Source organism: Balaenoptera physalus, assembly GCF_965194825.1.
Source record: "Balaenoptera physalus genome assembly, chromosome: 15".
Taxonomy (NCBI): domain Eukaryota; kingdom Metazoa; phylum Chordata; class Mammalia; order Artiodactyla; family Balaenopteridae; genus Balaenoptera; species Balaenoptera physalus.
Genome location: NC_138894.1, coordinates 75,591,314 through 75,618,506, shown reverse-complemented (window position 1 = coordinate 75,618,506; position 27,193 = coordinate 75,591,314). Strand labels below are relative to the sequence as shown.

Genomic DNA, 27,193 nt, shown 5'->3' with positions numbered 1-27,193 from the left:
GCACCACCAGGGAAGCCCTATTTGTAGACATTTTAATGGTGGCCGTTCTGACCGGTGTGAGGTGGTACCTCATTGTACCATTTGATTTTGCATTTCTCTAATAATTAGCTATATTGAGCATCTTTTCATGTGCCTGTTGGCCATTTGTATTTCTTCTTTGGAGAAATGTCTATTTAGGTCTTATGCCCATTTTGTCAACTGGGTTGTTTGTTTTTTTGTTGTTGAGTTGTATGAGCTGTTTGTATATTGTATATTTTGGAAATTAAGTCCTTGTTGGATGTGTCGTTCGCAAATATTTTCTCCCATTCTGTAGGTTGTTTTTTCCTTTTGTTTATGGTTCCAATGTTATTTCTTGTTAGTCTCCTTCCCATGCCCTTCACTTAAGTCAAACTGTACAACTTTCTGTTCTTTATGGATGTCACATGATTTACCACACCGCATCCTTATCTCATCATATCCTGAGTTCAAACATGACCTTCTCCATGTAGCCTGCTCTAAACTCCCCTCCCCACCCCCACACACACCTCTGAGGGTAAATCATCCCTCCAGCTCCTGAACCTCTTATCACTTTATACCTCTCATAGTATTCATCAGCCTATAAGTTATTATAACTATGGATGTTTCTCATTCCCTGCTTATCCTGCAAGCTTCCTGAGCACATTCTCCATTTCTGACCACTGTTTTGTCCCCAGGGCCCCCAGCCACTGCTCGGTGGCCAATATGTTTGTCATACAAGTAAGTAGCTGCTTAGCCACATCATAGCACAGGCCTAAACTCAAGCGATAAAATAGTAGCAGGCTACGGAAAACAGTTTGGGGTTTCCTCAAAAAGCTAAACATAGGATTATCCTATGGCCCACCAAGTTCCACTCCTTGGTATATACCCCAAATAATTCAAAACAGGCATTCCAATAAAGACTTGTATATGAATGTTCATAGCAGCACTATATATAATACCCAAAAGATGGGACCAACCCAAATGTCCATCAACAGATGAAGGAATAGAAAAATGTGGTATATCTACACAATGGAATATTAGTCAGCCATAAGAAAGAATGAAGTACTGGCACCTGCTACAACATGGGTGAACCTTGAAAATATTAGGCAAAGTGGAGGAAGCCAGACACACAGGTCACATTTTATGATTCCATTTACATGAAATATCCAGAATAGGTAAATCCATAGAGAGGAAGCAGATAGTGGTTGTCATGGGCTGGTGGGAGTGAGGAGTGACTGCTTAGTGGGTACAGGTCTCTTCTGGGGGTGATGAAAATGTTTTGGAACTAGATAGAGGTCATGGTTGCACAACATTGAGAATGTACGAAGTGCCACTGATTGTTGACTTTAAAATGGTTAATTTTATGTTATGTGAATGTCACCTTGATAGTGGTTGTCATAGTGTTTTTTGTGTTTTTTTTAATTTTATTTATTTACTTATTTATTTTTGGCTGTGTTGGGTCTTCGTTTCTGTGCGAGGGCTTTCTCTAGTTGCGGCGAGCGGGGGCCACTCTTCATCAAGGTGCGCGGGCCTCTCACTATTGCGGCCTCTCTTGTTGCGGAGCACAGGCTCCAGACGCGCAGGCTCAGTAGTTGTGGCTCATGGGCCTAGTTGCTCCGTGGCATGTGGGATCTTCCCAGACCAGGGCTCGAACCCGTGTCCCCTGCATTAGCAGGCAGATTCTCAACCACTGAGCCACCAGGGAAGCCCCTGGCATAGTGTTTTTAAAAAAGTGGTATAAAGGCATTTCCTTTTTCACTTCAGAAAAACCAAGCTGATTTTTTTCTAATAAGATGGTATAATATTTTATCCCAACTATCAACAGATCCTGGAATGGATGAAGTATGGGTTTCACCTCCACCACAATCCCCTCCTTACTCCCAGATCATGTCGCCAGGGGCTGTTTCACGCCCTGAGAGTAACTGCCCACCTGTGGCATCAGGTTCACCCAACACCAGCAGACACCTCTCCAAAAGTGGGGCCACCTTCCACCTCCCGAGCCCTGTGTCCAGGCGCCCCAAGGAGGAGACCCGCAGTCAGGCTCCACGGCTGCTACTGCTGAGCTTTAGGACAAGGATGGGCTTTTAATATCTTTGTCCAAGCTGAATTGTTCTACTTTGTCTCAGTTTTCCTGGAAGATGCTCCTTTGTTTTCAGAGGAGACAAGAAGCCCACCTTCTGTTCATCTTTGCTTTCAGTTCACAGGCTGAAACTGGCTGACATCAAGGTCATCGGAGCCCTGGGTGACTCACTCACGGTGAGTTACTGACGGTGGAAGGAAGGGGCAGGAGAGGAGAAGATCTTGGTTAATAGGGGAATCTCACTCCTGGCCCTTAAGCGTTGCCAACTCTGGTCCCAACCTCAGTCCCTCCCCACCTCCATGCCCACCCTGGAATCCAGCATTCCCTGCCCATCGTGTTTTCCCACCTCCATTCTAACCTCATCCTTCCTCTCCTAACATGGGAATGAAGGAGAGAGCAGGAAGTGGGGGGACCCCAGAAGGAGCCCCTGAAATGAAAGTAACCCAGCCCAAACCACACAGCCTGTCGGTGGTGGGGTGTAGGGCCCCTTCAAAGACCCGGTGCTTTGTTTTGTCCATGTAGGAAGGCGAAGGGAAGGTCCCAAGGGCAATGGGATGATGGGACAGGAACAAGTGCTAATGGGGGAGGGGTGAGAAAACCGGGGTCAGGGAAAGAGACAGAGGTACTAACGATGACCCAGCCCATGTCTGCAGGTGGCCTGTGGTGACCTCCCAGGCCCAGCAAAAAGCTATCCAGAAAAAGCAGAATCCGGTCCTTAGAGAGCCAGGGTAGGGGGTCTCTGAAGCTCTCGAACTTCAGATCCACAGCGACTCATTACAGAGGAGTCCAGCTGCTGTTCTCTGGATCAGTAGAATCGAGGGCCTCCAGCTGAATTTTCCCCCAAATACCAGCTGACACCTTTCATGTCTGTGGCCTCTTCACATTGATATGATCTCACTCAATATCCTCAACAAAATCCTGGGCCATATGACTCTCCTCAAACTGAAACCAACAAAGAAGGTGAAACTGGTTGAAGCGAAGTGAGTACTGCGGCCAATAGCTTGTAACTGCTGGGTGAGGACAGGACTCCCAGGTCCTGACTCTGAGGCCAGAATTCTGTCCCTGCCCTGTAGCCGTCTCCTCCATGACCCCTCAGGTACTCTTCACCCCGAAGGCCCTATGGCTCCTACCCTTCTGGGAAAGACAGGCAGGCTGGTCCTCAGCACTTCCTGCTGGGTGTGGCCTGATATGGCCTCCCGCCCCCACCCCCGGTCTCTTTGAAGATGCTCTCGGGATACAGAGTCATCAAGAATCAACACAGCTGGAAATGCCCTGGCCTTCCAGTGGTTAGGACTCAGCGCTTTCACCACTGTGGCCCAGATTCTATCCCTGGTCGGGGAACTAAGATCCCATGAGCTGCGGCGTGGCCAAAAAAAAAAAAAAACAGAATCAGCCCAGCTGTTCAGGACTACCTGGGGAGGCAGCAAGGCTCTTCCCCCACAGGCTGCCTGGGAGGCTAGCCCTTGCCCTTGGCATGACCTTTGGAATGGCTCTGCTGGGAAATAACATGCTTTAGGCACGGGACATGCACCTGCAGAGTGTGTCAGGGTGTGGTTTTAAAAGATCCTGCTCTTTCTTTAGCTGAGGAGTAGGTACGTGGCGTTTCCTTTTAATTTTTCCATTTGTACATATTTGAGACCTATTCATATCAAAGGATTACAGGATACTTCCTTTTATGATGTAGGTCACGACTTTTAAAAAATGAGGGAAATGGGGCCCTGAAATGTGTCCTCTGGAAAACCGTACACTGCAGTATAATTTTCAGAGCGCTTCTGCCAGCCTAGGGTCCGGGCAGGGTTTCTCAGGGTGAGGCCGCCCTTGGAGGGCCCCAGAATTCCCAGCAGCAACTAGCACTCGTTTCTGACGAGGCAGGATGCAGGTCAAGATGTGGTGCTATCAAGACTCTAGATTCTAAAGTGCCGGACATTCCGGCCCGGCCAGGACAAGAACACAGACCCTCTGGCAAGCAGGCAGGGAAATCACCCCCTTGTGGTTCCCTTTCAGGCAGGTAATGGGGCCGGGTCCAAGCCTGGGAACGTCCTGGATGTCTCAACTCAGTATCGAGGTCTGTCCTGGAGGTGAGTGCAGGCGTGGCAAGGCCCGTAGACGCCCCGTCGCAGGGCAGGGGAGGACCCCTGAGCATGTAGAAAACAAGTTCTCTAGCAGAAGGATGAGTCAGCCTAGTGCTTTTCCATGAGAAATTTCTAAGTTTAATTTAAGGAAGGTATTTATCAGCTTCCCCAAACCAGATATTCCCCCAAAACAAGCCAGGACCTGAGCAGGAGGAGTTTAGGGGAAAAACTACTCAGACGTTTGGGTTGGAAAAGTTTGGGCTTGCATTCCTCCCTCTGGGCAGCCACCTCAGAAGGAGGCAGCAGCCTTCAGAACCAGGGTTGTGTAGGAGCCCCAGCTGCCCGCTCTGTGTGACCTTGAGTAAGTTATTCAACCTCTCTGAGCTGGTCTCATCTTTGATGCAGAGACAATAATACTGCCTTAGCATTGTCTCGAGGCTTACAGAGAACTTAAATGCCCAGCACAGTGCCTGACACAAAGGTAGGTATAAATGGTAGCTGGGATCATTATTAAAGGGCCTTCATTTTACAGATGATGAAGCATGGCTCAGAGAGGGCAAGTAACCTGTCCAAGATCACACAGTCAGATGGTAAGAGAGCAAAAAGTAGAGTAGTGACTCCTGACCCCTAATCCAGCACATCCCCCATCATGTATATTTTGTGCAGGCTTGTTCCTGCTCTGCCTGTAATCAAACCCAGGCCGCCACAGGCTGCGGTGAGCAGCACTCCTGCTTCACCTCTGCTATGAAAGCCCAGCTCATGCCAAGCAGGAGAGGGCAGGTTCGGTGTTCCCTCAACCTGGAATCCAGCATCTCTGGCACCAGCTTGAACCTGAGCGTTGAATCCCTGGTATCCTCCCTGGCGATGCCACACAGATTTAAACCCCAGACGTTTTGAGAACCTTTGAAATGTTCCCAGACGTACTTGGCAGAGAATGAGGGGATATGGAAAAGTAGGGAATCCAATCAACTCTGGAATGCTGCTTATTTTCATGCCTAGAAACCCATCCAACTTTGATTTCCTTGGAATTTTAGAAGCGGCTCAGAAGATGGGTTGCTCTCTAGAAGATACCCTTTAAAATCCGGGTTTTCCCCAAGCCAAACAGGACGAGAACCATGAAGGCAAACTTTTTTTTTTTTTTTTTAAATAATAATAATGCACAGCTGCAGTGGCTAGTCGGCGCTGGGCTGGGCTCTGCATCCAAGGAAGGGCCACTTCCCCTTTGGAAGATGGGGCTGAAGGGGCCCACTTAATTCCCCTGCCTCAAGGTCAAAGCTCAAAGTTAAAAAACAAAAGGTCAGCCATGACGGTTTAAGCCAGTTTTTTGTTTGGACGTTCTGGTTTGTGGGGCAAGGAGAGAGAAGTTGCTGTATTCTGGTTTTACAGTTTTTATACAGAAATAATGAGGAAAGGGCACGCCCCAAGCCCCCAGGGTGTTTCTCAGAAGGAGCAAGATCTGTCTTGGTGGTGTCTGAGGTGTTTCAGCGTCGCTGGCAGTTTTAACCTTGATTTTCTTTTTTGTCCCCACGACGACGCAGTGCCGGCGGCGATCAGAACCTCAGCAGCGTCACCACCTTGCCCAGTGAGTACGCGCTCCCGGGGGTCCGGGGCAGGCTCGCCGCAGCCCTGCGCGTTTCTGCAGCTCCCCCTGGCGGCGGCCGCGGGCTTGGCAGGGAACCGGGCGGCAGGAGACAGCCGCGTTCGACAGGGGGCGCTGCTTCCCCGAGGCGGTCGCCCTGCTCTGTTGCTTGAGAGCGATTAAAGCCTTTTTTTTTTTTAAGAGAAATTGTATTTGTCCGAGGAAGGAAGAGAGTAAGAGGGAAAGAATGCTCACGCCAACTCTTAGTGCAAGTTATTATTAAGAAATGATTGAAGAAGGAAGTAAAGGAAACGCATGTTTGCTTTGCCTGTCATTCAGAGCAGAGTACTTTTCTGGGAGGCGTTGATCTAGGCTTGGGCTGTATTAGGCACCACTGCGTACAAAGACGTTGAATTCCTGGTGTTGGTTTAGGAAACGCTGCTATTGCAGCAGTGATGATGAAGTTACCTTGTTCAGGCTGTGCAAACATAGCCATATTTGGGGTGCAACCTTTTCTTTAAATTACTTCAACAACCCGTTCGGAATGATTTTTTTTAAGCCTGACTACATTCTTTGAATGGTCTTATTCATCTTTTTATTCTCCTTAGTACATGCACAGTGCTTGTTCTTAAAGTACGCGTACAAAAAATGTTACAATTGAATTATTTTCCCTTAAAATCTTCTGGCTAACGATTTTGCCTGAGAGGAATTTAATTGGTCCCATTCTCATTTACTTTTCTTGTAATTATCCCTCTGTAATATATCTTTAGCAGCTAAGAAATTATTTGAGCTTTAAGTCACCAAGACTTTGATGATAAAGGTGGTTTGATCGCCACATGGGCAGAACTGGTTGGACTTCATGTGTGTTATGTGTTCTTGCTATTTGCAAATCCTGTTGATTTTAAGTAGGTACAGTTCTGTGGCACAAGTACTTCCCATCTTCCTTATTTCTAGGTCCACACACAAGAGCTATAAATAAGCTCCGCCATCTCTAGGAGATGATTTGGGTTGCTTTTGTGAATGTAATTGCGCTATGAGCTGGGCCAGCATACCCAACAACTTGCTGGGCTCTCTGATTCCCACGCTATTGTGGTTGATAACATGATTGGAAATCATCTGACTCAAGATCTTTCACTAAAATGATTTATAAAATATTAAGACAGCGTCACCTGGGTGGACGCCCCTGACACGCTTAGCCCAGCAGTGGAACACTGCCTGTTCAGACTTCCTTACTAGAGTTGTGAAGACAGATTGACTGTAGGGACTGGATAATCCGTGGAGAAATAATCACGTGGCAATGTGTTGGAAAACTTATGAGAACGTAGGGTCAGAACAGAACCTCAGTTCAACTCCCTATTCAATGTAATCCAGCAAATACACCCGTGCTGGGTGCTTGGGAAACAGGAGAATGAGGTGAGGTCCCTGCCCTAATGACGTCACTGAAGTCTCTTTAGGGACATGTCTCCCTAAAGACAGACATGTGTACCAATAATTATAGCCATGTACAAAGTTTAGGGGAAAATAAATAAGAAGGCTGTTACCCTGCCTTTTGAAACAGGGCTTTAAGAACTGGAATTCATCAGATAAGGAAAGGGGACTGAATGTTCCTGGCAGAGGTAACTGTATGCACCGGCAAGTTCTTGTCCTGTCCAATGAGTAGTGCCTTCTGTGACATTCCTGATAAGTACCTAGCTAGCCAACGCTGGATGCTTCGAGTAATGGGGAGTCTAGGACAATCCCTTCCGTTTTCAGATAGCTCTAGTGATCTCGCAGCTCTTCCTTCTATTGAGTAGATGAGAGTAATTGCCATCCATTGGTACAATGTCCCCAGAGCCACAAGGAATGAGTTCAATCCATCTGTGTTGTGTAGGCCCTGTAGCAGTGCTTGGTTGGAGAGAGTGCTCTGCTGGATGGCATGATGCCTGAAAGTCCTGACTGATACCTAGCCAGCTCCTTCCACATCCTAGTAGATTGTAGGTCTGGGGAAAGTACCCTCTAACACGAGCTGAGAGATCAGGTTCTAGCCTAGGATTCTATTCTTAATAACTGTATGACTTTTAACAGTTCTCCTAACCTTTCTGAACTTTGAGTTATTCTTAATTCAGTCCATAAACATTTATTGAGCCCATGCGAAGCTCAGGGGTGTATACAGACCCTGCTCTCAGGAGTTCTCAGCCAAGCTGGGGGGATGCAGAGTGAAAAGTGTAGATCCAGCATGGTAAAGGCATTAGAATGTATGAGATTGAAAAGATCAACAGAATCAGCAAGCAATTAGACTGACCAAGGTAGATGGTGAGAAGAGAGCCTGAAAATCAGAAATGAAAGAGGAGACATAAGTATAGAAATAAAAAGGATTACGAGAGAATACTTTGAACAGTTGTACCCATACAATGGAATATTATTTGCCAGTAAAAAGGAATGAAGTACTGATACATGCTAAACATGGATGAACATTGATAACTTGCTAAGTGAAGGAAGCCAGTCACAAAGGACATGTTGTATTGTATGGTTCCATTTATATGAATGTCCAGAATAAGCAAACGTATAGAGATAGAAGGTAGGTTAGTGGTTGCCGTGGGGTTGGAAGAAATGGGCAGTGACTGCTAGTGGATACGGAGTTTCTTCTGGGGGTGATGAAAATGTTCTAAAGTTTATAGGGGCGATGGTGGCACAACTGTATGAATGTACTAAAAGCTATTGAATGGTACTTTAAATTGGTGAATTCTACGTTGTGTGAATTATATCTCAATAAAGGGGTTACATATTTAGAGAAAAGAGCAAAGTGCCTGAGAGCAGCACCTGAACCAGACTGGCGTTTATTCAACGCTGATCCGCTGAGCACACACGCGGTTCGGCATCAGCCTGCTGCACATTTTATTTCGGGGGCCAAGCGCACAGTAAGGGTGAGGGCTGTGGGGTGGGCGCTCTGCTTTGTCGCCAGCGCCCCCTGGCACTTATCAAAGGAATCTGAAGATCGCCTCGGGGCAGTGACGACGAACATCTTTTCCTTATATTTCCAGACATCCTCCGGGAGTTCAACCCGTCCCTGAAGGGTTTCTCTGTTGGCACCGGAAGACAAAACAGTCCTGGGGCCTTCCTAAACCAGGCCGTGGCAGGAGCCCGAGCTGAGTGAGCAGTGGAGCCTTGGGGGTGAACCACACGGGCCCCCTGGGAACCCGGTCGGGGGCTTAGCCTAGACCAGGGTGTATGGCTAAAGGCTCGGGGTTTGGTCCGGGGGGAGGAGCCGAGGGTCAAAGGCTGGATTGGGCGGGCTCTCTTGGGGGTGTCCTCTGCTGTGGGACACGGAAACCTGCTGGCCCACCCACCAGCCGCGCCCCCAGGAGCTAGTCACAGTTGATTCTGATGCCAGGTACATGCTTTGAGCAAATTACTTTGCCTCGTCTCTAAACCTTATGTTCACATAAGACAGCAGCCATAGGAGGACTCACTGAGCCCCAAGTCTCACCACTCTGTTAATGCTCTGTCTTTCGTGTCACCTTCTCCCTCTCTTCCTCAGGCTTGCTTTTCAGGCGGCTTTTTCAGGCTCCATGCTTTGCATCCTTCCTGGTTCATGGGAAGAGCACCAGTCCTGGCGCCGGTGGGAGTGGGGGGGTGTCTGAGTCTGAGCCCTGGTTTCTCCCTTGGCCTCTCTAAGCCTTAGCCTCTAAGAGGTGGGGCTGAACCTCTCCCATGGGCCGGCTGGGAGGCTCAATGCCGTGTTTTTTGGTGTTTTTTTTTAAACATCTTTTATTTCTTTAATGTTGTATCTATCTATTTATTTATTGGCTGCGTTGGGTCTTTGTTGCTGCGCACGGGCTTTCTCTAGTTGCGGCAAGCGGGGGCTACTCTTCGTTGCAGTGTGCGGGCTTCTCATTGCTGTGGCTTCTCTTGTCGTGGAGCACGGGCTCTAGGCCCGCAGGCTTCAGTAGTTGTGGCACAAGGGCTCAGTAGTTGTGGCGCACAGGCTCTAGAGCGCAGGTTCAGTAGTGGTGGCGCACGGGCTTAGTTGCTCCGCAGCATGTGGGATCCTCCCGGACCAGGGCTCGAACCCGTGTCCCCTGCATGGGCAGGTGGATTCTTAACCACTGCGCCACCAGGGAGGCCCTCAGTGCCGTGTTGAAAGTGAAAGTTCTGGTGAGCTGTAAATAGCACAGACAGGATGGTGGTCCCAGCAACAGTGCAGCAGGGCTGCAGGACCCACCTGGGGAAAACTGTTCGCGAGCAACAGGACCACTGAGTCGTGGTCCAGGGGCACTGGATGCAGGGTTCCAGAGAGCGGGGTCGGCTTTCCTGGGTCCTACAGCTCCGTTTCTCCCCACCATCCCAGAACCCTGAGTGCTTCTCTGGGTTTGCTGCCAGTCAGAGAACCAGTGAGTGCCACATCCAATGCAGGAAAAATAAATGGAAAGATCCTTTTTGTTTCTTAATCCTCTATTTCTTCCAGAATAATCACGAACTTTACTATGTAGTTCCTAGGGATTCCTATGTTTAGATTCCTAGGTCCCCTGACATCATTCTCCCAGCTCTCAACACCATCCTGAATCTACGAGTCCCCGACTAGAGTAACTCTTATTTATTCAGGACAGGAAAAGTGACAGATTATCTGAAGCAGAGATCATACAAAACCTAATAGGTTTTATAACGAATTCGGTGGCTTCATTTTCCTTTTGGTGGGGAGGGGGTGAAAGGCTACCGGTTTATGGCTTGAAATTTTAGGCTTACGTTAATATTACCTTAATCTTGCTTTTCTCCAAGCATATTTCAGCTGGTGGTGTAAGAGGAGAGGCAGTTCTAAGCATGATTAGGTCAGGAAGGCATCCAAGAATGAAACCTTAGTTGAAAGCATAAATGTAATGAAAAATGAAGTGTGATTCATATGGCCCTGGATTTCTTCCCTGACTTCCCAAGGCCTTGGGGCTCTTTCGTGTGAGTAATTTATTTGTCCAAGCATGTCCTGTGTTGTAGGGAAGAGTTGGGGATTATTATTCCAGATTATTACTACTATTACCATTACAGATGAAGAAACTGTAGCCCAGAGAGATGAAGTGGCCTGAACAAATGCATTATCTCGACCACGTGGTCTGTCATCTTTGTGCCCCCACGCTTTACCACAGGTCCAATAACGACCCTTTATGTGTATATAGCAGTGTGCAATTACATAGTACCCTCACGTTTGTTATCTCTTGTGTTCTGAACAGCAACTGTGAGATGGACAGAGCAGAGGGTCAGATGCCCATGTTTTCTTAATGATGATATTGAGGCTCACAGTGGCCAAGTAATCATCCAAAACTCTGGTCCATAGAAAGAACAGCAGCCCTGCTAACTTCAGAGCAATAGATGAGGAAACTGAGCCTCAAAGAGGTGAAGTGGTTTCCCCAAAGTCTCCACCCAGGTGATCTGATACCTAGCCTATTATGACTAAGAGCAGGCCAGTTGGGCTAATAATTAAGAGAGGAAGAGGGTGACAACTAATGTTTCTAAGTCCTGTGCCAGGGACTTTATTGATGGTGATGGTGATGATGGTGGTGGTGATCATGGTAGAAATAATTCAATGGATTGTTTCTAATATGGATGTTTACCATGTGCTCTTTTAAGTTCTTTATGGGCACCTTATTTAATTCACCCAACATCTCTGTGAAGAAGGTATGCTTGCCATCCCCATCTTCCAAAGGAAGAAACTGAGGGTTTGCAAGGTTAAGTACTTTGCCGAGGTCTCACAGCTGGTCAGGGGTGGAAGCAGGATTCAAACCCATATGCTGCCTGGCACCAAGAGTGGCTCTTACCCCATGGGGCTGCTTTGCTCATCTCTACTAAGACCCATTAAGGTAGGGGGGGTTATCTCCTATCTTTTGGATGAGAATTGAAGTCACATTCCCACAGTTAGCAAGAAGCAACTCAATGTCACACCCAGGTGTGTCTGACTCAACCATGTCACGTTGAAAGTGAGGGCACCCTTGCAGCTGAGGTCTTGCCACCTGCAGAAATAGCCATGTGTGACATGAAACACTCATGTGCAGCCCTCTGTTTGTCCTGAATGAGCCTGGCTTGGAAGAGAAAGAAAACCATGAAGTCAAATACGCCAATCAGAAAACAGTCCCGCTGACAGTCACCCCCTCATACGTAGGGAGCTCTGCCCTTCCCAAGGCACACTCATGACTCCCACCCCCAGCAGAGACCGAGTGGGGAAGGAGCTGTGTGACAGGGCATGGCCTTCAGTCCAGTTTTCCTGCTATATATCTTATTCCCGATTTCTCTGCTAAGTCCCCTCCCGACCCCAGCTTCACAACCCCCGCTGGTCACATGACTTCTTCCTGTGTGTGCCTGCAGGAATTTATCTGCTCAGGCCAGGAGGCTGGTGGACCTGATGAAGAATTACACGGTAAGTCTAGGGGAGGTGGCACCTGGGAGCACTTGAGGTAGGATGCCCAGAGGAGGTAGTGGGTGGGAGGATCATGGAGACAGGGAGGGTCAGCTCTGGGGTGGGAGCAGGGTTGGGGGGGGGGGGACAAGGCCACATGGGAATCCAGAGAGGCCACCTTTAAAAAAACAACTAATGATTTAGCACCTGTGACCTCTGACCTCAGGACCCACAAACCAAAGAACAGAAATTATCAATGTCCCCACTAAACTCTCCTGTGTGTGAGGACTCATCCCTACAGCATTTAGCACTTTGTATTTTCCTGGACTTGACTCTGGGGCAAGGCTTTTACTTGTTTGTTTCCTATTCATTTCAGAATATAAATTTCCAGGAAGATTGGAAGATAATAACCCTGTTTATAGGAGGCAATGACCTCTGTGATGTCTGCGATGACCCGGTAGGTCTCCAGGCCCTCACCCAAGACTCCCCTGGGAAGGATTTCCACCCCAGGTCGCTGGAGCAGTGCAGCTGGGTTGGGACTTGGCTGGTAGTCGGGCACGGATCCAGCCTGGGCAATGTATCTGGGGCCGCGCAGACACTGAAACACAGGCTCTGTCTGCGATGAACTCACACCGCCAGGGCAGGGAGATACAGACAACTCACCGTGCTGATGTGTTTCTAGAGCTGCACACAGAAGAGAGGTCTGGGGTCAGAGCTGCCATGGGATTTCGGGGGGTCGGGGAGGGAGGGGTGGCATCAGAGGTTTACAGAGAGCAGGAGACTTTCCAACTGGGCCAGAAACATGAGAAGCTTTGTCAGGAAGAAAGGAGACCAGCAGAGCAAAGTGGTGGGTCTAGCTGTGGCCTGGGAGCACCTGTCCCAAGGGGTGACCCTGCCCCCCAGACCCCTCAAGGCCTGTTTTCCTGGCATCAAAGTCACCAGGGTCTGGGGGTTTCAAGCTGCAATGCGAAGGGCCCACAGTGGGGCCTGGGGGCTGCTGGCTGCCAGGGTGGGGCGGGGTGGGAGGTGGGACCATGGGTCCCTCCCCCACCTCCCTTGAGGCTTTGATACATTTGGTAGAGCAGGGCTCTTGGCTAAATTTCATTCAGAGACAGGGTTCCACTGCTTTTTTAAAAAGTTTGAAAACCACAAGTATCGAGATCAGGGGAAATCACCATTAAAATGTATTTATGCTTGGGAAGGCGGTTTGCAGGACCCTCTTCCCCTCTCATAATCTCCTTAAGTGATTTGATTGAGCTTTGGCTTCCCAGGCACTTGAGGTTCCATCAGAAGTGATCAGCCCCTAGGACCAAACAATGTTCAAGCTGTAGGAGATCCTAGAGGTCCCCTGCTCCAACACCCCAGTTTAGAGGGGCCCAGAGGTGTGATGTGCTTTGGCGAAGGCCCTACATCTAGTTGACGTGAAGTGGATCCAGAGCTTTCCATAGCTCCATGCAGAAGAAAGAGTGTTTCCCTGAGGGTCACAGCCTTCACCTCAAGCCTGAGGACCGTGGGGTGAGGGTGGCAGCTAGGGCCCCAAAAGATAGCCTGTGTTTCAGTGTTGCCCATTCTGGCTGAAATACAGGGAGGAGGGGACCCAGGAGAGGAAGTGGTCCTGGTCTACCGAGAGATGGGGTGATGAGTGGGGTCAGAGACCTTCCCTCTTCCTGCAGGTCCGCTATTCTCCGCAGAACTTCACGGACAACATCGGGAAGGCTCTGGATATCCTCCATGCCGAGGTACAGAGGCCAGGCCACACGGCCTCGGGGCAGCTCAGCCACAGGCCTCCTCCTTCGGCCTCAGTCTTAGCCTGGAGGCGGCTCTGGCTTCCTGTTGAGACCTCCCTGCCAGGTCCCCTTCTCCTGGACACCAGCACAGACCGTGCTGTCAGTCCTGGCCCCAGCAGCCTGAGCACATATGCGTCAACAGGGAGCAGAGGGGAGAGAGGGGGCAGGGGTGAAGGCTGTGGTTGGGGCCAGATGAGAGGCCACAGACCTGATAGCCAGCAGGAGACACCGGCCTCAGCCCCGGGTGAGAGGCTGGAGCAGGCTGGCCTCGATCCTCTTGGGGACGGACCTTGCCTTTGCTCAGGTGCCTCGGGCGTTTGTGAACCTGGTAAAGATCATGGAGATCATCAGCCTGAGGGAGCTGTACCAGGAGAAGACTGTCAGGTGCCCGAGGCTGATCCTCCGGTGAGTTGGCAGTTCTCCACCTATTCCTGAAAAAGCCGTGGGACCCTCAGCAGAGAGTGACTCTGGTTAGTTAGAAAAACCAAGGGCAGGAGTGTGAGGAGGGCTAAGACCCCACGGTCTAGCCTGGAGGAGACACCCCAGGAGAGGCTTCCCGTTCCCTTGGAGGTCATGCGTTTGCAACCCGACGTGCTTCTATTGCCAGACAGCTCAGGACACCCTTCAGTCCTCCAGGGAGGGAGGAGTAAAACATGGCGGATGGAACGAGCCTCTGTGGGCCGGTCTCACTGGCCACCGCTAGGGCCTCCTTCTAAGTGTGCCCTGCCCCCTCCCAGAGGCCCAGCTCCAGGACAGAAGGAGCCTCTGGTCAGCGTGGGTGCTCCAGGCTGGGCATTCACAAAGGTAGGGCTATTGTCACTTTCTAAAAGAGGGGGGTGGTCAAGTCAGAATCAGCATGGTCTAGAGGACAGCCTTATCCCCCGCCACCAAGAGCAAGAGCCCTGGCCCCGAGAGGCCGCCTTCATCCCCAGCCTCCAGAGCCAAAGATGGCTCCCCTGCTAATGTTACACATGACCCTCAGGAATAAGATGTCCTTCTACCCCAAGCGTGAACCATCCCTTCCTGCAAGGTCTCCTCTGGACCATTAGCCCAGGTCACAGTGGCTGTGCCCCCCACCCCCTTCTCCCCTCCCCAGCTCTGTAGAGGCCTCCACCACTGCCCCGAGCACATCACGTGATAGTGACCCGTGTGCCTCTCCCCCGCAAGCCCTGAACTCTGTGTCCGAGTCACTGCCAGCACGGTGTAGGGGCTCCGTGGCTGTTTGCTGAATGACTGAATGAATAATTCACAAGGGTCAGATTTGCTCTAGGAAGTGAAGGGGTATCTTGGCTGGAGTATCTCTCCAGTGATAGGGAAGTGAAGGGGTATCTCTCTTCCCTGGAGATCCATGCCAAACCGCCCCTGGGGGCCTTGACTGCACAGGTCCCCTGCGGAAGGCCTGAGGCTGCTGTGAGCAGGATGGCTGCAGGGTGGCACGTGCCTGTTAGCACAGCCGGTGTCAGGCGTGCTATTTTCGGCTGACTCATCCCCTGCCCCCCTGCTCCCACTCTCCCCAGTCACTGGGCCACACGGGGGACTCAGCTTGTTCATTCCATTTCAGAGCAGCTCACCCAAAAGTCTCTGGCTGCCCATCACTGCAAGGTCTTTAGACAATTAAAGCTAAAGGTTCAGAGTCCAACCTGGAATGGCCAAGTCACTGGCTGTGGGGTTAGGAAGACTCAGGGTCACCTTGTCCTGCCACCTCTCCAGTGCCCTGCGCTCCCTGCCTCTCAGCTGTCCCGTCTCAGTGGCTGTGCTTTCCTTGGTGGCACTGATTCTACACTGAGCCAACCTCACTATTATCACCTCCTCCCCCTGGACCAAAAGCCCAGATTTGCAAGTTGGCTAGTCAGGGCAGAAGTACGGACTGGACAGAAGCAGCTTAACTAGGGATTAAGAGCTCAGGTTCAGACCAGGCAGACTTGAGTTCAAGTCCTGGCTCCCACGCTCAGCATCCATGTGACCTTGAGAAACTACTTAACCATGCTGAACCTCAGTTTTCTCATCTATAAAATGGGGATAATGAAACTACATCTTCTAGAATTGCTAAGAGGATTAACCAAGTTAATACCCATAAAGCTCTTGGCACAGTAAACATTCAGTATGTGTTAGCATTATTATTATTGGTGTCACTATTATTTAAAAGGAGGCATGCCTTATCCGTACCACACTGTTCTCAGACATTCATAAGGTAACGCAGCTCCGTAAAAGTCACTCCTGCAGATGTCAGAAGACGTAACTACTTCGTTTTCATGGGCAAATCCAGGTCTGGGAAATTTTCTTCACTTCCATTTGGTACAATTGACAGGTTAGCCAGCCAGGGCCCTGTTAGCACAGGCTTCTGGTACCTCCGAGTTAAATATATTCTGGATCTCAAGCCAACGCTTCTGCGTCATGCACTCAGCCAGGGGTCCTGGTGGATGGGGCATCTCTTTGGTTTGGCCTGCAGGAATCTGTGTCCCTGTGTCTTGAAGTTTGACGATAACTCAACAGAACTTGCCTCCCTCATCGAAGTGAATAAGAAGTATCAGGTAAGCCGGGGAAGGCTTCCAAGACTGCACAGCAACCGCTGTGTGGTTTCATCACTCTGCTTAGAAAACAAACAGACACTTAGTTTATGTTGACCCCAGCTGTGTGTGATGTTACCACTGACTAGTTTGCAGATTTTAATACTCCCCCCTGCCCCCCGCCGCAAGGCAGCAGGTTCAATGTATTTGAATCAAGTTATAGAGCCGAGTCACTGAACACACGTCATCAAATCTCAGTTCCCGGCCTTGCACAAAAACGAGTATTTCCAGTTGTCCATGGAGAATGAGTACGAGGCTCTGACTCCTGGGGACGGGGTTGGGGGAACTCTTGCCGCCCGAGAGAGTCTGGAGGATTCAGTGAGAGAACATGCATTCCCTCTGCCCTCCCCTCCGGGGGGAACAGGTGTTATTGGAGTGCACAGGGAGAAAGAAAGTCAGCAGATGCTCTCCCAACATCCTGTGGGTTGTTCCTTTTAGGCCTTTCTCCATCAAATCTTTGACCAGAGCAGCTGACTCCCTTGACTCTCTTGAGTTTTCCCCCAAATAATCATCCAGTCACTCGAGAGAACGATGGTAGTCTTCCAGCTCTTCTGGAGTGGGCTGCAGACAGCTTCCAGGGTGGATCCATCCTTCAAGTCCATGGACTCCTTGGAGCAGAGCCCTTCCCTGCAGCCTCTTTCAAGGCAGCCGTATCTGCCAGCAGTGTCAGGGCTCAGGGCAATGAACCTCTGTTTATCATCCTCTGAGGCCATCCCCCAGCCCTCTGGGTGACTCCCCAGCTGCACTTCCTTCTGCCGTGAGCAGGTGCCTCTGTCTCAGGCGAGGAAGTCCATGCCTCACCAGGAGAGGGAAGGCAGCCGAGGTTATGGCCATGAAATCAAACCTTTTCCAGGTGGGGTTTGGGTGCAAGCAACAAGCGCTTACGCAATTCCGGTTAATTTATTATTTATTATTAATCCAGATGTATTATTTAAGCAGAATACCTGGAAGAGCTAAGGTCAGAGGCCAAGCCACCAGAAATTGCAGAGTCTTGGAATTCTAGGAGCCAAGACATAAGGATAAAAATCAGGCCAAGGAACTAGTCCAGTGGAGACACCATGGACACCACTGTCACTGCTCTTCTAGGAACTGGATGCAGCTGCCACCCCCAGCAGAATGGATTCTGTGCTGTCCCTCCATCTTTCTATCACTAGCTTCCAAACCAAAGCCTGAAGCGGGAGCATCTACTGGGCGACCCGTGGGCATGTGTGAGGGGCATTGGGAAAGCCAGCATCTCGGTTTCTCACCTTCTGCAGTGCAAGTCAGGCTGGTCTTCATACAGTGGAGTTTTTTTGTCTTTTTTTTAATATAGGAAGTGGGTCCAGATGCTGGGCAACTAAAGAGAAGGAGAACTAGTCACAACAATGGCCTTCACTGACCTCTCTAGATTGGCCAGCTGTTCCCAGGTCTGATCTTGGTTACCACGGAGACCCTGATCTAGCATCCTGGACAGGCTCACAGCTCAGCCACGTGAGGCCATCATGCCCTCTCTCTGAATCCTCTGACTCTCTACTTCCTGCTAAAGCTATCATTCCGTCCTTCTCCTTGGAGATGATCACTGCTGTTAATACCCACCGTGTGCTAGGCATTCTCCACACTATTTCCTTTATTTCTCAAGAGGTGCAAGGCTCCACTGTGAGCCGTTATGGCTGATCCACGGAGGCACTGGCAACACTGAAAGGGACTTAGGGGTGGTCCAGGCCTCGGTGAACCTCCTCCACTTACAGATGAGGAAACAGAGGTCCAGAGAGGGAAAGCATCTTGCTGAAAGTCACACAACTAGTTAGCGGTATTGCACCTTCTGGCTTCATCAAGGCTCTACATGTAACTGGAAGAGACTCCCCCCAGGAGGTCAGAGGTGAGGTATCCCCAGCATGGGGACTCTTTTTCTGGCTGGAAAAAGAAGGTGTTCTTGATGTCATGATGTCTTCTGAAGTGACTGCTCTAATGTTCTGGGTGTGGAAGCCTGACTTCCCCCTCCAGCCAAGGTCCTGGTCCAAATGATGGAAACCCGGCAAGCAGTGAAATGGCAGAGTCTGGGAGAAGTGAGAGCCAGAACTGGGGTAACTGGTCCTTCTGGAACTGAGCCCAGGTGGAAGCTATGAAAGTAACAGCTCTGTTACCTCCTAGACAGATCTGAGAATCTCAAGTGTGCACACACAGGAGCACACGTGCTCACACTCACTTCATGCATGAGTGATATAAATAGGCATTAAACGTCATTGTTGATTCACCTTTGATTTTCTGAACACATGTAGGACAGAAATAAATGTAAGGGTTATCCAAAAAAGTCATTTAATCAAATTTGTACTCACCCCACTTCCACCCTAGTCTTTAATCAGAAGCTTTAAAAGAGGATCAAACTGATGGACATGGGTTTTTCTTTTTTCCCAGCCTAGGTCAAATAGATGCAAAGGCAGTAGAGGTTAGGGGCAGGGACTGAGATAAAGCCTGATCTGAAAAGTAACTAGCTGGCTCCTGATCAGTTGGATTTTGCTGCAGATTGATTTTACTCAAAAGTCAGACTCTGTTTAATTCTGTAGTGGAGAAAGAGTTCGCACAAAGACCGGGCGGATGCAGAGAGTCTCCTGACCCCTGTCCCCCTTCCTCCTGCAGGAGGGGACTCACCAGCTGGTCGAGAGTGGGCGATATGACACGAGGGAAGATTTTACAGTGGTCGTGCAGCCATTCTTTGAGAAAGTGGAAATGCCAAAGACGCCGGTAAAGCCTCGTGGATAAGTGGGAGCCACAGGTGTGCCCAGCTGTTTCTGAGCATCATCTGTGTTATCCGATGTCCCTATAACACAGCCCCTCTATTCTGTCCTGTGACCAGGAGGGGTTGCCTGACAGCTCTTTCTTCGCTCCTGACTGTTTCCACTTCAGTAGGAAGGCTCATGCCCACGCAGCCTGGGCCCTGTGGAACAACATGGTAAGATGACCGAGGTAGGAAAAATTATTCTCCCTCTGATAGGAAAAAGATTCCAGGAAGCTTTCGGCGGACTTCAGAGGCCCATCACTCAGGCTGTGTGATTCCTTGCACGGAGATGACAATAAACCCCATTTCCTCCGTCCCTCCCTCCCTTCTCCGGCCCCACCCTGCATCCTGACTTTTCCATTCTTACCAACTCTTTCTCACTCTGCATCCTCCTGCTTCTTGGTTTAGCTGGAACCTGTCGGCCAGAAGACAAGAAGGCATGAGTTTGAAGACAAGGTCAATATCACATGTCCAGACCAGGTACGGTGAAGAGCGCAGCCTTGCCAGGGGTCTGCCTAAAGCCTCTTTCCCAGCCTTTCAAAGTCTCTCATTAAGGTTTCTCAGTTCCTTCCATCCCAGGTTCTCACCCCCACCCCCAGCTCTGTTCACCTACCCACCCATTCCAGACTCCAGTTAGCCATCCACAATGCCCCATCTGATTGGACTGTGAAGTGTGACAGCCAGTGGCCGGGAGACCCTAGAGCTCGCCTCTGTCTCTCCATGTCCCAGCGAGCCCTGGCATAAGTCTGCACACGGCTCTTTCCAGCTGGGCAGAGGGACATGGCAGCACCATCCAGATCTCATTTTGAAGGCCAGGGGTGGGGAGGACCTCCAGGGCAGGAAGGGACAGAGGATACCCCATCTCCATAGTGCCACTGTCCCCATGGTAGGATGGAAAGAGTGAGGGGCTGAGACCTAGAAGAATATCTTCTAGGATGGAGGTGGGGTTTGGGGGTGGAAGGTCCATTGGAAGCCAGAGTTAAGAAAGCAGACATTCACCAGAAAGGCAAAGCAGATCTCCACGTTCATTCACAAATGGTCAGAAAGATTCTTGGACCTTTGCAGCTGCTCCCTCACCTCTGTCAGTTCCCCTAGATTCCCAGAGGGGTCCCAGGCCCAGGATGGGAACCCACTGAGCTGGGGCTTGCAGGGGGCAGGACCTCAAAGCGCCTGGCTTTCCTTGTCTGGGCGGGAGGCGCCCAGGCTGCTGCCGGGCGGGAGTGGCATGGGGTGGGAAGGGGGCCTGGGAGTAGGGGACACGGGCTTGTATTAGCAGAAAGTGAGGCTCTGCTGGGAAGGGGCAGTGTGGAGAAAGAGAGGTGACCCAGCCACCTCAGCCAGTTGGGTGGGAGGCAAAGAGCAGAGGTGCTCATTCCTGGGAGCCGTGCAGGGTTTATTCCGGTTGTTCAAGAGACTTGCAGAGAAGGCCGGGTACATCCTGGGAGGGAGCCCAACGGTCAGCCTGGTGGCAGGGGGCTTGGGAATGTGGAAAGTGTTTCTGCGCACCGGAGCAGAGCAAGAAGCAAGTCAACTTGCTGCGGTGGCTCACCACCCCCCTTCCCCTCACAGGCCTGGCCATTTCTGAGCACCTACAAGAACACTGTGCAGGTATCCGCTCGTTGCTTCCTTTCAGCTCAGCCGCCGATGCAGTGGGCGGCCCCCGAGCTGGGACCAGCCCTGCAAGGCGGGGTGGGAATGTGGGCAGGTGTTCCCGATGGGCAGTCGGGGGGGATTCACACTCTTCTGTGAAGTCCATCCACCTACACCTTCAGACAGCGGGGAGGGCAGAGTAGGAGCCATTGATAACAGCACAGTTAGGGGGCCAGCCAGTCAACTCTCAGCCTCTCCAGACATAAGTCAAGAGAACCATCCCCCTCATAAAGCTGCTGCAGAAGCAGGGCTGGCATGCAGTGGGCTGGGTCGTTTTGTTGATGCCCTGATTTTTGCACTGGATGGGGGGGGCCGTGTGGGGGGGTCTGAACTAGGTTAGCAGATGGAGCCCAGCCAGGTTCTCAGAATCACCCAGGGAGCCTTCTTCAGATGTCCTGCTAGGCCGTCCCCAGGGTAGGGCCCAGGGATCTGTGTTTGTTAAAGCTCTCTGGTGAGTCTGATGCCAAGCCGGCCTCTCTGGCCCCTGGCAACCCTGAGATTCTGGGGTTCATTCTACACCCCCAGGATCACGGGAGCCAGCTGCTGTGCAGTGACAGAGCCCCTTCTGCCTCGCCACCCACCTCAGGTAAGCCCCCTGCGGCACGGCAGGACCCAGGGCCCCTCCACAAGAACTCAGTTATGGCCGGGGCTTGCTTCCTGTCTGGCTGGTCGCCTGGGACGAGTCCCTGCTTTGTCCCTCTCTTCTGTAGCGAAGTCTGACCCAGCAGGACCCAAGGCGGCCAGGGTCCTCCCATTTCAGGCCGCTATGGGGAGCACGTGTGGAGGAGCCACAGCAGAGCCGCCCTCAGTGGCCCAGCCTAGGGTGTGACCTCGGCCGGGCCCGGAGGCGGGGTGTGTGGTGCCCAGGAAGGCCCCAGAGGGAGCCAGCTCTTCGGGTTGCCCTGCGGCCCCAGGCTCTGCAATCACTGCTGCTGCCTGCCGTAGGGCTGGAAAGTTCTCTGGAGTCTTCGGAAGAGACCTGGGGGCAGGGAAAGGCCCAACATGATTATTCCTCAGATTCTTGGTGGAAATCCGGAACCCAGCTCTAAATGGGCCGTGCATCGGGCTCTGCACCGCATCTCGGATGGGCTAGCGCCCATTTGGTCATGCGCTCAGGTCACAGCTGGTGTCCCACGTGACTGCTGGCACCAGAGTGGTGGGATCCCACCGTGCCCTAGCATCCCCTTTCCTCCTCCCCCTCCCTCTCAGCACCTCTCCCTTCCCATAGGCCCAGGATCATTTATTGTGCCTCTGATGGGGAAACAGTTTTCATCTAAGCTCTGCCTCTGTGGCGCCATGGACGTTCGGTCCTGCACAGCCGAACACACACGCGGGTCGTGTTTCTGGTCTTGCTTAAAGCAAGAAGCACTGGACTCTGACTGCAGCTTCCTTCGCACAGACTCAAGTGTGTCTGTTTGTCTTTCCAGTGCACACCCTGAGACCTGCAGACGTCCAAGTTGTGGCCGCTCTGGGGGATTCTCTGACCGTAAGGACTCGTGGGCCCCACGTGGCTGGGGATGGCTGTGTCAGCTCCAGGCCCCCGTCCTCCTGACCCCAGGGCCCGAGCTCCTGGCCTCTGCATTATCCCACCCCTCCTTCCTGACTCTGTCAGTCTGAGCGCAGGACAGTGGTTTGATTTTGCAGCCACTTTCTCCATCAGGTGTGCGAGGGGGACTCTTTTTTCAGGAGCGAACTGAATTGTCTCAGGCAGTAGAGGTTTTGAACACCTAACGTCACCTTTTGAACCATTGCAAAAATATGTCATTTTGACTCAAAAAACCTCCTAAACCTAATGTGGGTGCTCTTTTCCCTTTGGATTATACTTTACGAGCAGCTCCAACCTCCACATCCGTTTCATCTTTGCATCTGCCCCAAAGCAGGAAAGGCTGCACAGCTGTGGCAAAAGCTCTGCTCTTAAGTTCCAAGAAATAGGGCCATTGTACCATCCCCAAACAGCACTTTCTGGCAGCACTGTTAAGGTCATGAGATTGTCTTACAGAATGTCCCAGAGGGAAAGAGGAGAAATGTGAAGTGTATGAGAAATCTGTCCACGCAGCCCATTCAATCTATGGGCTCTTTCTTCATGCGTGTAAAGAACTTGGGAGCAGAATGCTGCTAATGATATTATAAGTGTCTCATATTTGTAAAGCACTTTAGAGGCTTCAAAACTGTTTTTGCAGCTATGATCCAATTTGGTCATCAAAACAATCCTGTGAGATAAGCAGGGCATGGCCTCAGCTCCGTAAGGAGGCAGCTGAGATTCGAGGAAGGCACGCAGCCGGGGAAGCAGCAAGCCCGGGCGTTCTGGCTCCCAGGGCGGCGTTCTGCTCACGCTATGTTGCGTGCGCGGAGAGCACCTTGGGAAGCCCTGCGCGTACACAGCCTCCCTTTTCTCTGACTTACTGATTTTCCTGTGGATTTTGATATGTTTTCAAAGGCTGGCAATGGGATTGGCTCCAAACCGAATGACCTTTCTGATGTCACTACTCAGTACCGGGGGCTGTCATATAGGTAATGTTAACCCATGACCCCCTCCCACCCCATGCTCACCCGCAGAGATCGGCTGGGGGTTTGTCTCCTGTAAATGCATAAATAACAAACAGCAAGGACCAGGTCTGGAGGGGGCTTTCAGAAGGAAAACCTATATATTTCTGCCGAATGTAACAATTTGGTGAGTAGAGAGGATATTTTACTGTTAATAACCCTTTTCTTTTAATTGTGCAGAAATAGCAAATCAGGGTACTTATCAGACTTCTGGGTCAACAAATCCAACATGAAATGCACCAGAAAAGCACCAAATCTCTGTGTCTTCACCTGCCCGTTTGCACATAGATGTGCACATGTCGATTCTCCCATGTCTCTTGTTTACTGTCTGTATGTATGGATTCATGTTGTTTATTCATGTTCTGTAGCCACACCTCTGCCTTTATGTATATGCACACATCTGTACAGAAAACTCCAAAACGCAGCACCCACTTCAGGCAGAAACAACCGAGACAAAAATCACAACCAATAGATGTTGCTGAGCCCCTCCCATGTGCCTGTATGATGGAGGCGGGTGGGTGAGAGGAGTATATGGGAAGCACAGGCAAATGCTTATGCTCAGTTGGCAAGTGTTATTTAAAAATAAAAGATGCCTGAGTGCCACAGGACTATAGAAGAGGGAATACCCAACCCTGCCAGTTGGGATAGGAGGGCTTCCAGGAGAAGGTGGTAGCCAGTTACGCCTTGACAGAGGAGCCATTTGGCAGGCGAGAAAGGGCATTCCAGGCAGGAAGTGGGAAAGCTTAAGGCGTGTCAGGAGAGTGGTTGGATGTGGGTATTCTAAAGTTTCTTTCTTTCCTAATAAAGTTCTTGTTTATGAACCCTTCACAGTCATTGGCGATTAGCTCAGGATTCAAAACCACTAGAACACGGCCTGCCACAAGAGGGCAGAGCGCTGATGAGAGGCAGGACGGCCCAGTGCTGGCCCCCTCCCTTTCCTTCCGAGAGGTTCAAATGAAAGGTTTCTTCTAAGAAAGCGAGAGGGAACGGAGTGGGGACGGCGAGGACTGTGACAGTTCTCTGGCCAGCCCTGAGGACAGTGCCAGAGAGAAAGTTTTTCCCGGGTGAGAGAAAGGCATCCTCACTCAGCCAGGAGCCACCCACAGAGAGGATCCAGGGCGTGGGTAGCGTGAGGACATCACCCCACCTGGAGCTGAGCTAAAGACCGCGCAGCTCCTGAGGTCCCACACACCCTCTGCCAGGTGGGGAGTCTCTCCCAGGCTGCCGAGGGACAGAGTGGAAGTTGCCTCCTGACCACTGGGCCCCAGGCTTTACTGAGGCTGCAGCAGAAAGAAAAGCCAGAGGGAGAGCAGGAAAGCAGAGCTTATTACAGTCGAAAAAGCATGAGGTTGTGGCAGCTTTACTTAGTCTGAGCTAAAGAAGGCAGTGGCCTCACATCCTAGTGTGGGAAAACAGAAAATAAAGCAGACAAGCCAGCCAGCAGATGACAGGCAAGCTACACCTGGTGTAGTCAGGGGAGTGAGGTGATCTCCCCAACTTCACAAACAGTTCAACTGCACGGATTCCTAGGATTCAGATAGAGACAGTCTTCTGCTAAAGGTTTCTCTCTGCAGCTATGGAAAAATTCAGCCATTGCTCTGTTTCTTCCTGTGAGTGAGGTCCAATAAGGCCTGATGTTTCAATCTTCTGGTTCCAATTCCAAAGCCTTGTGTGCTCAATGGCTGCTGTCCCTTTAAACCCTTTATTCTAAATGTTTCAAAGACCTGCCCCAAGACCCATGTGCGTTAAAGATAGGAGCTCTTAAATAATTAAAAAAAAAAAAAAAAGATAGGAGTTCTTGGTCAGAGTCTGAGAGACAGTTTGACACTTGATAAAATATGTAGACTAGGGTTTCCCATAGTGTGTTCCATAGAACACTAGCCCCAGCCTTTTATTTTGGGGAAAATATTTCCTACTATATCCTTCCTCGGGGGAATTCACACGCATGTTAGCATACTAAAGGCTCTGAGAAGCCGCCCTACGTTGAAGAAATCTGTTTAAATTGTGTCTGTTGAATCCAGTGTTTCCCTTAATCCCAGAACTCTTTCTTTGTGCATAACTCTTTCTTTGTAAATACCTATTAGCATCCCCTGGGAAATGTCCATGCAGTAGACTGATCTGAGAAAAAGCAATTTTCTGAAGCCATTAAAACTTCTGGATGGGAAATATGAGGCAATTAATTGATTATAGGTAAATTAAGAATGCAAATCGAGCCTCTTCCGCCAAGGAAACAAAGTGGAGAGAGTGGACCTCACGGAGTCAGAAGGGGGAGAAGAATTTTTGGTAGGTGGGCGGCTGTGAGCAGGACCTGCAAGAAGAGGTTTGGCTGTGAATATTTCCAAGGCCCCTTGACCTGTAAGAATCACACAGCAGTGAAAGGCCCCAGCTCTGGGTAGCTAACAATGTGGTAGGCCCAGAGGTCTCTAGAGAATTGCCTTTCCAATTGAAATGTTTGCTTGATTGGACTCATTCAAAGGACCAAAATAATATTTATCAAAAAATGCATTTCTTTGTCTTATTAATTAGGAGGTCAGTCTCATGTTATTGAAACTCCGCCAATAGATGTTATCAAGCATCTTCTCTGCATCTCTCTGCACACTGCGGGTGACTAGGGAACAAAGCCCAGCCTTTGAGCTCTTGGTGTCATACAAATTACATAAATCTGAAGGGTCTCGTGTAAACCAGCTGTTTCATATGGGTCTGTTTTCTTTCATGTTTCACACAGTTCTGATCAGAACGAGGGCTTTCATATTTTTGTTCCTCCATATTTATTTGTATAATTCTCTCTTTTCTCCTGGAAACGGGCTCAGAGAGATTTCTGTAGCCTATTGGTCTTGATCAGCTACCTCACTTGTTTTAGAACAAAGATAGTTTTAGACAAGAAATTACAATAGAATGTACTTGACGTGCGTGCGTTTACATTTATCTCTGTGTTTATATGTTGACTGAAGGAGAAAAGGAGGCAGAGTTAGAACACAGTGATTGGAGGAGGTATATGGCTTTGTAATTTCCTGCCAAGTGAAAAGTGTTCTGATTAAGTGCTTTTAGTCCAAAGAAGGAAGGATCAGGAAGCAGCTAAAGTAGTAGCTTCATACAGAGTTGGAAAAGGATCAGAAGCTTAAAAAAAGATGCCCAACCAAAGGCCAAGTGAAGTTCAGACATTGGATGGAGGTAGGAGAGAGATTCCTGAGTGAGATAGAAAGGTAGGGCTTACCTGGCTTCTTTTTCTCTCCACCACTTGAGGTTCTTGAACCTTTGACTTAAGCCCCTGACCACCATAGTGTGAAATAGTCAACTTCATTCCAAGCCTTCCTTTGAATGAAGAACAGCCAAGACTTTGATTCATGGCCTGTCCTTTGGAAGGTTATACTGGTGGGCTGAATGCTTAACACTGTGTTCTCAAAATCTCTTGGCCTGGGATAATATGCTGGGACTGAGGAGGGAAGAAAGAAGGAGGCACAGAAGAAAAATAACAGTAAATACAATACATCTGAACATTGGACTTTGTTCAAATAGAAATACTTTTCTCCTTGCCTCCCCCATGTATTCAGTTTAAATGCATGAAAGGCAATGAAACTTTGTGTCTCTTGAAGTTAGACTGAGGGCCATAAAACTAGATGAGATGAGATGAGATGAGATGAAATTAGATCCGGCATTGGAAGGCAGTGAGAGGTCATCCCCCGAACCTTCCAGTGGAATTTACCTGACCACTGGGCAAAGAAGAGCTTATCCATTTTCTAAAGGTTTCCAGCTCAAGCTGGTTTTTAGTTACCTTTATGGTTTTTAGTTTCCTTTAGAAAGTTG

At 50.1% G+C, this 27,193-nt stretch overlaps 1 protein-coding gene across 1 annotated transcript in view; it reads left to right on the top strand.

Annotated features, from left to right (window-relative positions):
• The window catches only part of PLB1 (phospholipase B1), a 128,476-nt gene that overhangs the window by 61,443 nt on the left and 39,840 nt on the right, over window positions 1–27,193 (top strand). The window contains exons 19-34 of the mRNA XM_082426134.1: window positions 2,195–2,253; window positions 4,082–4,155; window positions 5,688–5,731; window positions 8,749–8,857; window positions 12,056–12,107; window positions 12,463–12,543; window positions 13,760–13,825; window positions 14,178–14,278; window positions 16,323–16,404; window positions 19,057–19,161; window positions 19,274–19,369; window positions 19,604–19,675; window positions 20,765–20,803; window positions 21,371–21,431; window positions 22,273–22,331; window positions 23,283–23,356. Of these exons, the coding sequence (XP_082282260.1) occupies window positions 2,195–2,253; window positions 4,082–4,155; window positions 5,688–5,731; window positions 8,749–8,857; window positions 12,056–12,107; window positions 12,463–12,543; window positions 13,760–13,825; window positions 14,178–14,278; window positions 16,323–16,404; window positions 19,057–19,161; window positions 19,274–19,369; window positions 19,604–19,675; window positions 20,765–20,803; window positions 21,371–21,431; window positions 22,273–22,331; window positions 23,283–23,356 (1,174 nt within the window). The remainder of the gene's footprint in view (window positions 1–2,194; window positions 2,254–4,081; window positions 4,156–5,687; window positions 5,732–8,748; window positions 8,858–12,055; window positions 12,108–12,462; window positions 12,544–13,759; window positions 13,826–14,177; window positions 14,279–16,322; window positions 16,405–19,056; window positions 19,162–19,273; window positions 19,370–19,603; window positions 19,676–20,764; window positions 20,804–21,370; window positions 21,432–22,272; window positions 22,332–23,282; window positions 23,357–27,193) is intronic.